This window comes from Lissotriton helveticus, chromosome 1_1 (genome assembly GCF_964261635.1).
Source record: "Lissotriton helveticus chromosome 1_1, aLisHel1.1, whole genome shotgun sequence".
Classification (NCBI taxonomy): Eukaryota; Metazoa; Chordata; class Amphibia; order Caudata; family Salamandridae; genus Lissotriton; species Lissotriton helveticus.
The window spans coordinates 293,470,905-293,483,606 of record NC_136057.1 but is presented as its reverse complement, the minus strand read 5'-3'; the positions used below and the strand labels follow the sequence as shown (position 1 = coordinate 293,483,606).

At 44.6% G+C, this 12,702-nt stretch overlaps 1 protein-coding gene across 5 annotated transcripts in view; it reads left to right on the top strand.

Moving 5' to 3' along the window:
* The window catches only part of PRDM4 (PR/SET domain 4), a 146,630-nt gene extending 135,076 nt beyond the window's left edge, over positions 1-11,554 (top strand). For all 5 annotated transcript variants that reach the window (XM_078668831.1, XM_078668925.1, XM_078668875.1 and 2 more), the window contains one exon: positions 10,941-11,554. In XM_078668831.1, coding sequence (XP_078524957.1) covers positions 10,941-11,259 — 319 coding nt within the window. In that variant the 3' untranslated portion in view covers positions 11,260-11,554. The remainder of the gene's footprint in view (positions 1-10,940) is intronic.
* Positions 11,555-12,702: the final 1,148 nt, after the last annotated feature.

The window sequence follows — 12,702 nt, the reverse complement described above, 5'->3', positions numbered from 1 at the left end:
ATGTTGAGACTCACCCAGGTGCTCTCAGTGCAGGAACCAGAGGACTTGATTGTGTCCTAGAAATTGCAGGACGTGTATTTTCATGTCGATTACATAGTTTCATGGATTTGTGGTGGGGTTGTAATGTAGTTCCTCTATCCCTGATAGGCTCTGCGCATTGGAATAATATACGCTATAGTTGTGGCATAGGACTGAGGTTAGTATGCCTCTATCGAGTACAGTAAACTTAATTACTTGTATCCTTATAACACCTCCGCTTTTGCCTGCACTGGAAAACTTGTTAAAATCCCCATCTCCTCTTAAACTCATTACACGCTTCTATACCCACATGCAGAAAACTGCCCCGTGGTGACACCTAAATCCTTTAGATACTGGAATGACGAACTCTTGACCCCTTTGACTGAAGCCCAATGGGAATTTTGCTGTGGGCAACTCACTGAACTCTCTCCTAATTACAAGCTGAGATTGATCCACTTTAAATATCTGCATAGATTGTATAGAACACCCTTGAGCCTCCATCGTATGGGTTTAAGAGAGGATGATAGTTGTTGGCGCTGCGGATATACCCCGTCCACGTTTCTACATGTCGCGTGGGACTGCCCCAAGGTGGCCGAATTTTGGTTCCTATTTTTTTATTCCATGAATCACATCTTTGCCGTGTCATTAGCCCCATCCCCTGTTTTGGCCTTTTAGGTTATGTTAAAGATACACCGCCCAAGCTGCGTAAGCTACATGCACTCCTTTTATTGTTTGCGAAGCGACAGGTTGCAATCCACTGGGGCTGGAGACGGGTGCCCTCCATTAAGAAATGGATCAGGGGGGACATCACATACGGGCACACACAGTTGAGCACACTTTGGGAGCTCATGCCGCCCTCTTCTAGACCTCGTAACATATGGGAACCATTTCTGACCTGGGCTCCCTCAGCAAACATTGAATGCAGTAATGAATATGGGCGACACTCAGAATGTGCTATTGACATGATGAAATATTATTCTCCACTTGCCCCTGAGGTCTTTTCCCCTGTAGTACTCTCTAGGTACTGTGGACATGAGTGATGGACAGATGACTTGCGTCCTCTCTGAGGTAATATGTATTGTAATGTTATTCTATTGTTGCACCTTGTTGATCCGTGAGACTATTTAGATGCATGACTAATATAAATCCTTCTGCTAGTGGAGAGCTGACGAAGTGTATGTTGCTACAGGGATTTGTGTACTAGTTAGACTGTGCTAATCTGAGCTGCTCTATTGTTTGATATCGTGCTGGCTCGTTGCATTGTATTGTAACTTGCTTGTATGAAAATGTCAATAAAATAAATGAAAAAAAACGTAATTACTTGTATTTGCCAGCTAACTCAGAGGTCACTAGAAACTTCTCGAGTATACAAGAAGGGATTAGTTTCTGACAATAGCATAAACATGACAACTTTTTTCCCTTAGAATTGGAACAGTCTCAGAATCGTGGAAACAATAGCTAACAGTTTCACTCAGTCGATTGTGCATGCTTCGTTTCCACAGAGGTTACACAGAAATAGGTAGGCGGGCATTTCAATAAAAAGGGTTTATTGAACAGTCTTATTGCTCGTGCAAGAGATATGAACTGCTACAATTGTAAAACAGAATACGAAGTATAATACGTACAGCATTAGCAGTGAGATAAAATAATACTACAATAGCGTGGTTTGTAGCTATGACATATATTCATAAAAATACATACATAAATATCACAGGCTAAAATGTGAATACTCATCTGGTGCTTCTAGCTAGTTCTACCTTAGTGTACCTAACCTAAGTGGAGTACGAGGTAAGAAGTAGGCGCTTTCTTTTCTATAGTCTAGTTCAACTATAGTTTAAATTGGTGTTGCCAAGGTTTGCCAAAAGTCCCTCTAGGTTCTAGTCCACTCCATACCTTAGAATGGGGGAGGTTGGAATCTCTTTCCGGATCTCGATCTCTAACGCCCCGTAAGGGGAGTCGAAACACTGGAGCTGGATTCTCTGCGAGGAGGATGACAGTCTGGTCAGTGCGTCAGGCGGGGACTTGACCCCCTTCTGAACTTGCAGTGGCGAGCCGTGCCAGTATACAGCCGAGCTGTGCCGTGGCAAGTGAAGGTATATTTATACCTTGAAGATCTTTAGGAATGCCAGTATTGACATAAAAGTTGGGCAGAGGAACGTCATGAATGAACCCCTAAGGAATAGATGTTCATGCATAATAAATGAGTTCTTGGAGAACTCAATAATCCAAGCAAGGGGAAGTCCTAAAGGCGTAAGTCTGGTTTTCCAAGAACTCGTTGTGACGTGGATGGATGGATGTAGGTGGCCATGCATGTATTTGGTTTGCATGGATAATGCCTAAATAAGGGTAGGATTTCTATGCCTATATAAGGGCAATGTCTAAATCGACACACAACAGGGTTTGAGAGCTTTTCACTTTGCCCTTCAGCCTCACCTCAGCACTCCAGGAGTTTACGAAGGTGATTTTGATGGTTGCAGCCCATCTTTGTAGGTTGGGATACACCTATTTCCATACCTTGATTGCTTGGTCAAACTGAGCTTGCATAGTCACTTTTGGTCTACCTGGAGACTGCTGTCTCCCTGCCTTCCTCTCTGGGGTTCTCAATCACCAAACCTAAAGTCCATCTGCAACAGACTCCACAGATTCCCTTCACAGTGGCCCACAAGGCCTTTACACCTCCAGAGTAAGTCTTGGACATTCAGTGTGTGGTCTCGATGTTTCACAATCACTCCTTCGTTCTTGTGCGGACAGTTCTGAGGCATTTTGGCCTCCTGCATGGTGCTGGTGCTTGTCTGCACATGTGGACTCTGCAGTGGAAGCTTCAGCTACAGGGGGCTCAGCATACGGTTGCTGCTAAGAAAACATGTAGATCTTGGATGAGGCAGCGCGGTACCATCAGTAGTGGCTAACGGATGTCAACATGACCTGTGGAAGGCTGCTCTCCCTAGCTGACCCACCGCTCACAGTAGTGACTGATACATCCTCCCCTATGGGGTGGATGAGGTATAAATTCAGGGGCTTTTGTTTCTATTGGAGTAGAGGTATCGTATCAATCGACTTGGAATTGTGTGTCTTTCAGTTTGGCATGTAGTCCTTTCTGACACCCATTAGGGGGAAGTCAGTCAGGGTCCCTTTAGACAACACAACCGCCATGTGGTACATCAACAAGCAGGGCCGTGTGGAGTCTGGAACACTCTGCAAGGAAGCACTCATACATTGGTGCTAACTCGACTTCCAAGGGTTAGCTCTGGCAGACTTTTTAACATCCAGGGTGGGCGAGCACAGCAAACGTCGTATGGCATACCACAAATGGCATTTGCACTCAAAGATGGTTTAAAGTGTCTTCAAACAATAGGGTATACCTTGTGTAGATCTTTTCACTACAGAAGAGAATGCATAGTGTTGCACTGAATGCTGGAGTTTCTGCCACAAGACTCTCTGCGAGACTTCTCCCGTCTGATGTGTGGCTACAGCCTGAAGGCCCGGAGGGGATCAAGCTCAACTCCTCATAGTACCCTAGGAATGGGTCAGGAGAGTGTGGTATTTAGAGTTGCTGAGCCTGAACTATTTGCCCTGTCTGTCAACTTCTTCGGAAGAACCTCCTGTCTCAGCAACAGGATAGGGACCCAAACCTCCACACCAGCATCTTCATGTGTTTGGATTGAGCTGAACCAACTGAGGAATTCTGATTTGTCTGCAAAGGTGGCAACATTGTCCTGGCGAGTCAGCAGCCGTCTACCAAGTCTGTTTATTCTGGTTGTCAAGTGAGTTTTGTGGCCTTGTGCAAAAACAGACTGGCTAATCCTTTCCAGGCCAAGCTATGTGATGTTCTGTTTATTTTGTCACTGTCAAAGGCCAGTACTTTTGGCTTTCCTTCATTTGCCTAGCCAACTCTTGATGTTGGTGATGTGGTTTTTGAAATTTTTTAAGTTGTCATCGTTTCCTTAACTTGGTCCTCAGATTAATAATGTGCATGTCTTTTGAGCCTGTGTACAGCTGTTCCCTGAGTTTGATGATTGTTTTTCTCATTTCTATTACTTCTGCCCACAATGTCATTTAAGCTGCTATATCGGCACATTCCCTTTCAAATTGGTGATTTGAACTCTGGCATCTTTCTATCCTATAATGGTATGCCCCACCATGTGAGACAGTACCATCACACTCCCCACTTTTTTTCAAAATAGAGCCCTTAGTTTTTACATTGACCGGACTAAGTATCGGATGGACAATCAGCATGGATTTGCTGGTTAAGAAAGGAAAGATGGTTCTGAAATTAACCTTGTCAAGATGGATCATCCTGTGATTAAAAACATGTTATGCCCTTTACAATTAGTAGTCTCCTGGGGGGATGAGGGGGTTGGGGGTAAGGGAAAAGGATCTGGTGTTGATTTAGGGCCATACTCATTGCTCTGCAGTGGTGGAATGTTAATCTGCTGCAGACACAGCCTTTCTGGACCCAATTTCATAAGTGACCATCACCACAGATGTCTCCCTGACTGGGTGGGGGGCGCATGTGCAATACATATCCATACAAGATGTCCGAACGGGGTCCATACATCAATCACATAGAGTTGTTGTCCATGGAGTTAGACCTCAGGGGTTCCTCCCTCTGATCCAGCACAAAGTAGATCTGGCTTGGATGGGCAACACAACTGCAATGTTTTACCTCCAGAAACAGGTCAGCAGTTACTCATTTCAGTTGCCAGCCCTTGCCCAGGGCATTTGGTGGTGGGTGATTCAGCGCAAGATTCATCTTCTCATACAACACTCCAGAGTGCACAAGGACTTTGTAGACCTGCTCAGCAGGATGCACCAACATATCTGCAAGTGTGAACTCCACCCCCAAGCCCTACTCCCATACTTTTAGCATTCAGGGTTCCTCCCTCGTGGAGCTGTGCGCCACTGCCGACACTGCAAAATTCCCAAACTACACCTCAATGTTCCCACAGTCCATGGGCAATGCACAATGGATGAACTCTCCCACTGCTTCCATTTCATGGTTCAGAGACTCTGGGAAACATCCCTGACCCTCATTCTAGTAGCCCCTGCCTGGGTCAAGCAGCCCCGATTCACCACACCTATCGACCTCTCCACAGTGCCTCATGAGAAGCTACCCACAGACATGATCTTCTTTCTAAAAATCAGGGCACTCTCAGACATCCCATCTTGCTGTTTGGCTCCTGAAGTCCTAGAATTTAGATATCTAAATCTGCCCGCAGGGTGCATGACCATTCTGAAAGAAGCCCTCAGGCCTACTACAACAGTGTGTTATGTAGATAAATGAAACAATTTGTTCATTACAGTTTCCCTAAAAAACATTGTATCTCTCAATCCAACATTCCAAGAAATTGTCAATTACCTCTTGTATTTGCAAAAGTCACATCTAGCATATACTTCTATTAGACTTCATTTGGCTTTGATCGCGGCTTGCCTACAAACAGGTAATACGTATTTCTTTTCAGAGTACCTTTAAAGCTTTCATGAAAGGGCTTAAACTGGTTATTTATTTATTTATTGTGATTTATATAGCGCACTATAACCCAGAGGTCTCTAAGCGCTTTGTTAGGATCAGCTAAACAATCAAGAGGATGCATCAGATTCCGATTAGCGGCCGTCCCACGCTTGCTGGAAAAGCACAGTTTTTAATTTCTTACGGAAGGGCATTAGGTTTGTCTCATTACGAAGTTCCAGCGGTAATTTGTTCCACATAGCTGGCAGAATATGTGAAAAAGCACGCCCACCCACCGTGGTCAGTCTGCAGCGCGGTTGAACAAGATAGATGGAATCAGCAGATCTGAGCACCCTCCCAGGTTTATAGAGGGTCAGGCGTGATTTCAAATAGGTAGGTGCCCTTCCATAGAGAGCTTTGTGGACAATGCAGAGCCCCTTGAACATGAGCCTCTGCCTAACTGGCAACCAATGAAGTTCCCGCAGGAGAGGGGATGCCCGGGTGTTCCTCGGTTTCTTAAAAATGAGCCTAGCGGCATCATTCATAACCGTCTGCATTCTGTTTAGAAGACTCTGTGGAAGTCCTATGTACAACGAATTGCCATAGTCCAACCTGGCTAGAATCATTGCAGAGACCGCACTCCTTAGTGTGGAAAAAGAGAGCAGCGAGGAAACTTTTCTGAGTTGTCGGAGAAGGCCGATACAACTGCCCACCACAGCTGTGACTTGCTTTTTCATGGACAACTTACTGTCCACCTGGATGCCCAGGCTCTTGACCACCTCCGCCGGATCCGGAGGCACGCCCAACTCCCCAGGCCAAAAACGATCGCACCAAGGGTTGCCAGCGATGGTAATTGGCAGCACCTCGGTTTTGTCCGGGTTGATTTTTAGGGAGTTACTGGACATCCAGTTAGCTGTGCTTCTCAGAATGTTTTGCAATCTAACAAAAGCATTCTGGCTATCATCCAATTGGATGATAATCTGAGTGTCATCAGCGTAGTTATATACCTGACAGTCCATTTGATTAAGCATTAGAATCAAAGGCTGCAGATATAAGTTGAACATTAGGGGAGACAGAGCAGACCCCTGTGGAACTCCGCAGGTGATCGAGGTTGCGGTAGAAAGCATGTCACCTAATTGCACTCTCTGCATCCTCCCTTGAAGGAAGGAAGTGAACCATGCCAATGCTGAGCCCTGAATGCCGAAATCCCTCATCCGCGACAAAAGTTGTTCATGACACACGGTATCAAATGCCGCGGAGAGGTCCAGCAGCAACAGGGCCCCCGGGATTTTCTTGTCTGCTCTGTTCCTAAGCTCATCTACGATTGACAACATCACCAGCTCCGTGCTATGATTAGCACGGAAGCCTGCTTGGTTCGGCTCTAGCAGCCTATTGCTTTCCAGGTGTTCCGATAGCGTGGTGAGGACGTGCTGCTCCAGTACCTTCGCCAGGAACGGTAACTGGGAAATTGGTCTGAAATTTTTCAGACATTTCGTATCCGCCCCCGTTTTTTTTAGCAATGGAATCAAACGGGCTTCCTTAAAAGAGGAGGGCACTTGTCCAATTTGTAAGGAAATACCGCCATGGGTAACATCCGATCCTGTGTGGAACCTAGAAAGGAGGGGCCATTAGACTCTTGGCTAATGGGCCCTCTTTTCAAACCTCTACACTTTTGTCCTGTCCAGTTCTTTTCCTAGGAAGTAACCTTCCGTAGCTATTACTTCCCTTTTCCAGTAGGCAAATACAAGCTCTTAACCTGAAAGAGCCTTTCTTCCATGTACACCATGATAGGGAGGTAATCAGATCTAAGGTGGTGTATAGCTACCAGGTCCATGTCAGTCAGACCATCGAGCTTCCAGTGTTCTTTCCACAAACACAATCGGTAGCAGACAAGCTCTCCATACATCAGATGTCAAAAGAGCGCTCCTGTATTAAATATACAGAACAAAGCACTTCTGCAAACATAACAACTTTTTGTCTCTTTCTCCACAACGCATAAGGGGCATGCACTATGCAAAGCAGGTAGTGTAACCCGGATAATCAAATGTATACAGACCTTTTATACCAAATCCAAACATCCTTTGCCAGTTCCTCCCAAACCCCACTCAACCTGCAAGAAAGGATCATCTGGGCTTTCATGTGTAATATTCCTATAATTGACATTTGCAAAGCAGCTACTTGGTCTACTCCACACAGGTTCACAAAGTATTATTGTGTGGATCTCTTAGCATGCCAATAAGACAAAGTTAGTCAGGCTGTTTCACACACATTGTTCCAAGTCCCTGCAACATCCTCCGGCTAGTCACTGCTTTTTGGGAGGACTACTTTACAATCTATGCACAGAATGTGTATCTATAGCTGCACATATAAATGGAAAACGTTACTTACCATGTAAGCATCTTTCCGCGGCATGTACTGCTGTAGATTTACATGCAGCCACCCTCCTTACCAGTTGCCTTTCAGTGTTGTGGACATTTTCTCTTTAACTTTTATCTATAATCTTGCCTTCGCATGGCCATCTTTCTGTATCTCTTTGTGCCATCTACGTCCTCACCATGTGTGCGGAAAAAAACTATTAACAATGGAGCTGCACATGCGCATTACCAGCAATAGGTGGCATTGCAGTACTTTGGGACTCTAAAAGACTGTCTAAAAAAAACAACTTGCCTATGTCCGAACCCAACACTAAGTGGCAGGAGTATGCACAGCATGAGAATCTACAGCACTATATGCCACAAACAGATGCTAACAATGCAAGTAACATTTTCCTTCTGGTTGCTACTCTCACTACCTGCAGATTCCTTACCTCTTGAATCTCTTCCAGGCACCAAACTGGATCTGGAAAGTTAAAATAGTTCTTCTGCCCAGATACATGGTGCCTTGGCTCCATGATCCATCTTAGATATAATATCTTATTGAGCCATATAAGGCACCTCCTTGACACAGCATCACTTCCCCATGTTTTTTCTTAGACCCTCTGATGCAGAGATGAGGCTAATTAAATTGACAGAAATTGCAGCGTTCTAGGCTAACTTGGGACTTTATTAACAGTTACTTGTTCACTCCTCAGAACCAGGAGATGGGCAGAAATCATTGAGAATTGTGCAGGTTAACTGAGCTAACCACTCGAAAGATAGTATCTTAAGGTAATTAACTTTTCATCCTATGAATACTTCTACCTGGAGATTCTTCACGGCTTGAATCAATACCCAAGCAGTACCTCCCAAGTGGTGGGTCTGTAGAGATTGCCAAAACCAATAATTCCTGTAACACAGACCTGATGAAATGGCATTCTCTGAAGACTGTAATGCTTGGTGTGGGCCAAGGCCCACATTGCACCCAATATTTCAATTTTGAAACCATTTGTTTGCATCCATAGCTATTGGGAGCTTTTTTCTGTGTATGATATATTGGTTTATTGATTCATCCCCCATGAGCCCCAACTGGATCATACACAATCTAGGATAAAACAAAGCCCACATTGCAAATATTTGAACACCCCAAGATAGTGATGAGAAGGCAGCTTTTGATGCTCTTCAGGGGCCCCTTCTTAGTAAGAGCATAGGAGATCCATCTGCACAGCACGATCCAGGGTGAACTTGTCTGCTTCTGACCTTACCCTTGAATTCTGTTGTTCTATAAAAGCTGAGAACCATACTTGGGGTCCAGGCAGCTACAGCGAGTCTGCTTTCAAGCAGCCAGTTGTCGTTGAGTGTAAACACAGATCTATGGCCTTTGAAGATTCACCACAGCCACTGAGATCACCTTCACAAAGACACATGTGGCCAATGTTAACCCCTACAGAGGGCCACACATTGATAGTGAGTGGGGCCCACCCTAAAGATGCAGGTATCTCCTGTGTGACTGCCGAATCAGTATATGAAATTATGCGTTCTGCAAATGGTGGGATAATATTTAGGCTTCCAGCTCCAGAGTCAGCCTAAGAGAAACATCTTTACATCCTGATGTCTTTCTCTGCAACGAGAAGTTAAAGATTCAGATGGGATCAATAAAATAACTGGAGCAGCATACCAGTCCGGTCTAATTTTCTGGTACCAGTTCTAAGAGCCCTTTCCTCAAAATAATGACAACCTCCTCCTGTAGAATGCCAGCACGGTTGTCCGAGGTGTCAGAGAAATGAAGGGGTTGGGCGGGGAAGGAAAGGAGCCATGTTTGACAATCTGTAGCACTCATTGGTCTGTGGTGGTCGACTGCAAGTGTGTAAAACAGAATGAGCCCATCCATCCCACAAATCAAATGTGCTCCCTCAAAGGCTTTTTGCTGATAGGAAGAGGAGGAAGACTGTGACTGGTGTCCTCGGCTGCCATGCTATTCGGTTTTAGCTATGAAATAAAGTTGATGGGCTGTTACTGGGGCTGGTGCTGTTGAAAAGGCTTTCTCAGAGAATATTTCCTGAACTTGTGGTATTGATGGTGAAACCGGTGTGTAGAAGTCAGTTCCAAAGGACTGGCTTGCCCGGCTCTACTCGAAGCACCTTGAAGAGCACCAGAGCTGAATCGGCCTGCTCATCAAAGGGCATGTCCATGACATTTGATTGGACATTGCCCGAGAACCCAGTAGAGTGCATCTAGGATGGGAAGAGTTTGAATTTTGCTTGAGTGGAAGTAGGAAGTCTGAACTGCAAGATTGTGTGGAGAGTTGAGCCATCAAGAGTGTTGGATCCCTACACAGCGGAGGAGGGTGACGGGCGACTTGGTGGTTCACCAAAGGCACAGCAGCTAGTTTGATTCATACAATTAAAATGGTATCCATCAGTGTCTTGTTAAAGGGGAATAATGGCTCCACATCAGAGATGACCGGCTGTAGGATTTCTGTGTGGTGGTTAGCATTGTTCTCCACTGACAAATGCAGTTAAAGGACTTATGCAGTTGTGAATGAGGCAGCCTCTTCAGTATGAGGCCCAGAATGATATAGTGCAAATCCACCACAATGGACATATCCAGACCTCTGGCATTCTGTAGAGCAAGTAGAGAGCACTGTCCATACAAAATGGAGGTGCGAGGGAGAGAGATTGACCTCCTCGCTGCTGTCCTTGTCATCATAAGTTATATTGGACATCTGAATGTGAACAGCCAACACGTGTTTTGCCCCCTACAACTAGTGGCCTGGGTCTTACTCAAGGCTTGCGCTTGATTAGTCATATAGGTTTTTCCGTTCTTAGTAGGTGGTCAATGTAAGCAGTTATTCTGTTTGAGTGCATCCAGGAGGATTGGACAGTCAAGTTGAGGCTCAAAAACAGACTGTATAAGACAAAGCCTTTTTTACTAAGCCTGGTGGCAGTCTACCATATTGGCCTTTTAGGTGCACTCTCACGGGAAAATTGATTACAATGACCGTCTGCCAAAAATGGAGAACTTGCATACCAGAAGTGAAACTCATCAAATGCAAGCCTGTATGTAAACAGGTCTTTACCGATTTTAATATTGACATGTACTGTTCTTTTATCCTTCAGGGAACGACAGATCAAGTGCCCCAAGTGTGAACGTCTGTTCTGCAGGACAAGCCACCTGAAGAAGCACATGAACTCTCATGAAGGCAAGCGAGACTATGTCTGCGAAAAATGCTCCAAAGCCTTCCTGACAAAGTACCACCTCACCCGGCACTTGAACATCTGCAAGGGTCCCAGGTCAGACCACTCCTCCAATGAACCAGAAGAAGAGGATGAAGAGGACTCTGAGGATGAAGCATTAATGGGTTCAGGCAACACAAACGACTGTAGTCAGAACAATGCCGTCTATGCCTCAAACGACTCAGTCCATGAACACAAGTAATGGGGATGACTGGCTTTATTGATAATATTTATTTATTATTTATGTGTATATTCTGTCTTTCATGGACCTCTGTTGTCCTTACATTGGAACTAGAACCTGACAGGAGCTAACCATAGTGTAATAAATTGGCTTAATGCAGAAGTTTTGTAATATTGTAGAAAGCAGCCCTTGAGATCCTTTGGGGTAAACTGTCTGCTACTTTTAATTAGCCTCAAAGGGTGCACGTCATTTCATAGTGAAATTAGCACAGACTGACTCATGACATATGTAAAATAAAATCTAGTTATGATAGAGATTCACACTACACTTCGTTTCTTTTTCAAACACGTTGTAAAATCTATAGTGGAAACACTGTAAGTAGTGCTAAAAAACATTGATATTCAGATCAGTCTGTCGCTCCATCCCACTGGTAATGATTGATTTTTAGTACAAACAGTGTTTGCTAGGTTAATATTTTTGTGTGGGGATCCTGTCAGTTACCACTAGTGATCCAGCTCTTAAGGTAGGGAAGGCAAGCGGTCGAGTTTTACTCCAGGATGTGGAGTAGATAGAACCTCAGAGTCCGTAAGAAACACGAACATCAGTGTCTTGATAGACCTGGACATCCAGAAGGTGCTTGCCGCTTCAGGGGCAGAGTTATAACTCCTGTCAAAAGCCACTGTCTTTGCCATTGGATTGCTGATAACCTTGACCCCTCAGCCAATGTTATCCCATGGGACTTGCTAGTTTGATTCGGAGAGGGCGGGCAGGATTCTTTGGAGGAGCTTGTGTTCTCTTGTTCTTAGCAATAATACATTGATATCAGAACTTTGAAACAAAGTCTGGGCCTTCGGTACCACACTGGTACCAAGGAGTAGAATGAAAATGGGTCCAAGATTTAAATCCATGAAGCCCATCCATGAGCTAAAGACACAAATGGTATTCGCGATTTTGACGAAGACCAAATGGAGCAGCAAGCATTAGCTCACTAGACGTGTCCTCCACGGTCTTTTTACATTTGGGGCATGTTTTCCAAAATCTACTTCACACAGTGTGGTTAGTACTGGATGTTCTATAATATGTTGAGGATGCTTAGCCTGAGTAACCACCCGGCCATTTAATGGGGCCAGTTATCAGCCCTGTTCAACACAAAAAATGCAAATAGAGTTCACCTGAAGTAATCTGTGTTGAAGTATGGGTCAGCACTTTTCTATCAGTAAATAACATTGCATTCGAATAGGATCTGCATTTTCAAAGAGACAGCAGATTAGTTCTGCCTGTCTAGTTATTGACCTTTAAAAGCAACGAGGACAGATTTTTAAATGAGCACACTTATATCTTGATAAGAGTTAAGAGACCCTGAAGTTTCTTGCATTCATATAGCTGACCGTAGGAGGTTTTGTCCATAAACTATACTTTTTCAAGACCAAATTGAATATATATTAGAACATTCAAATGTTGTGA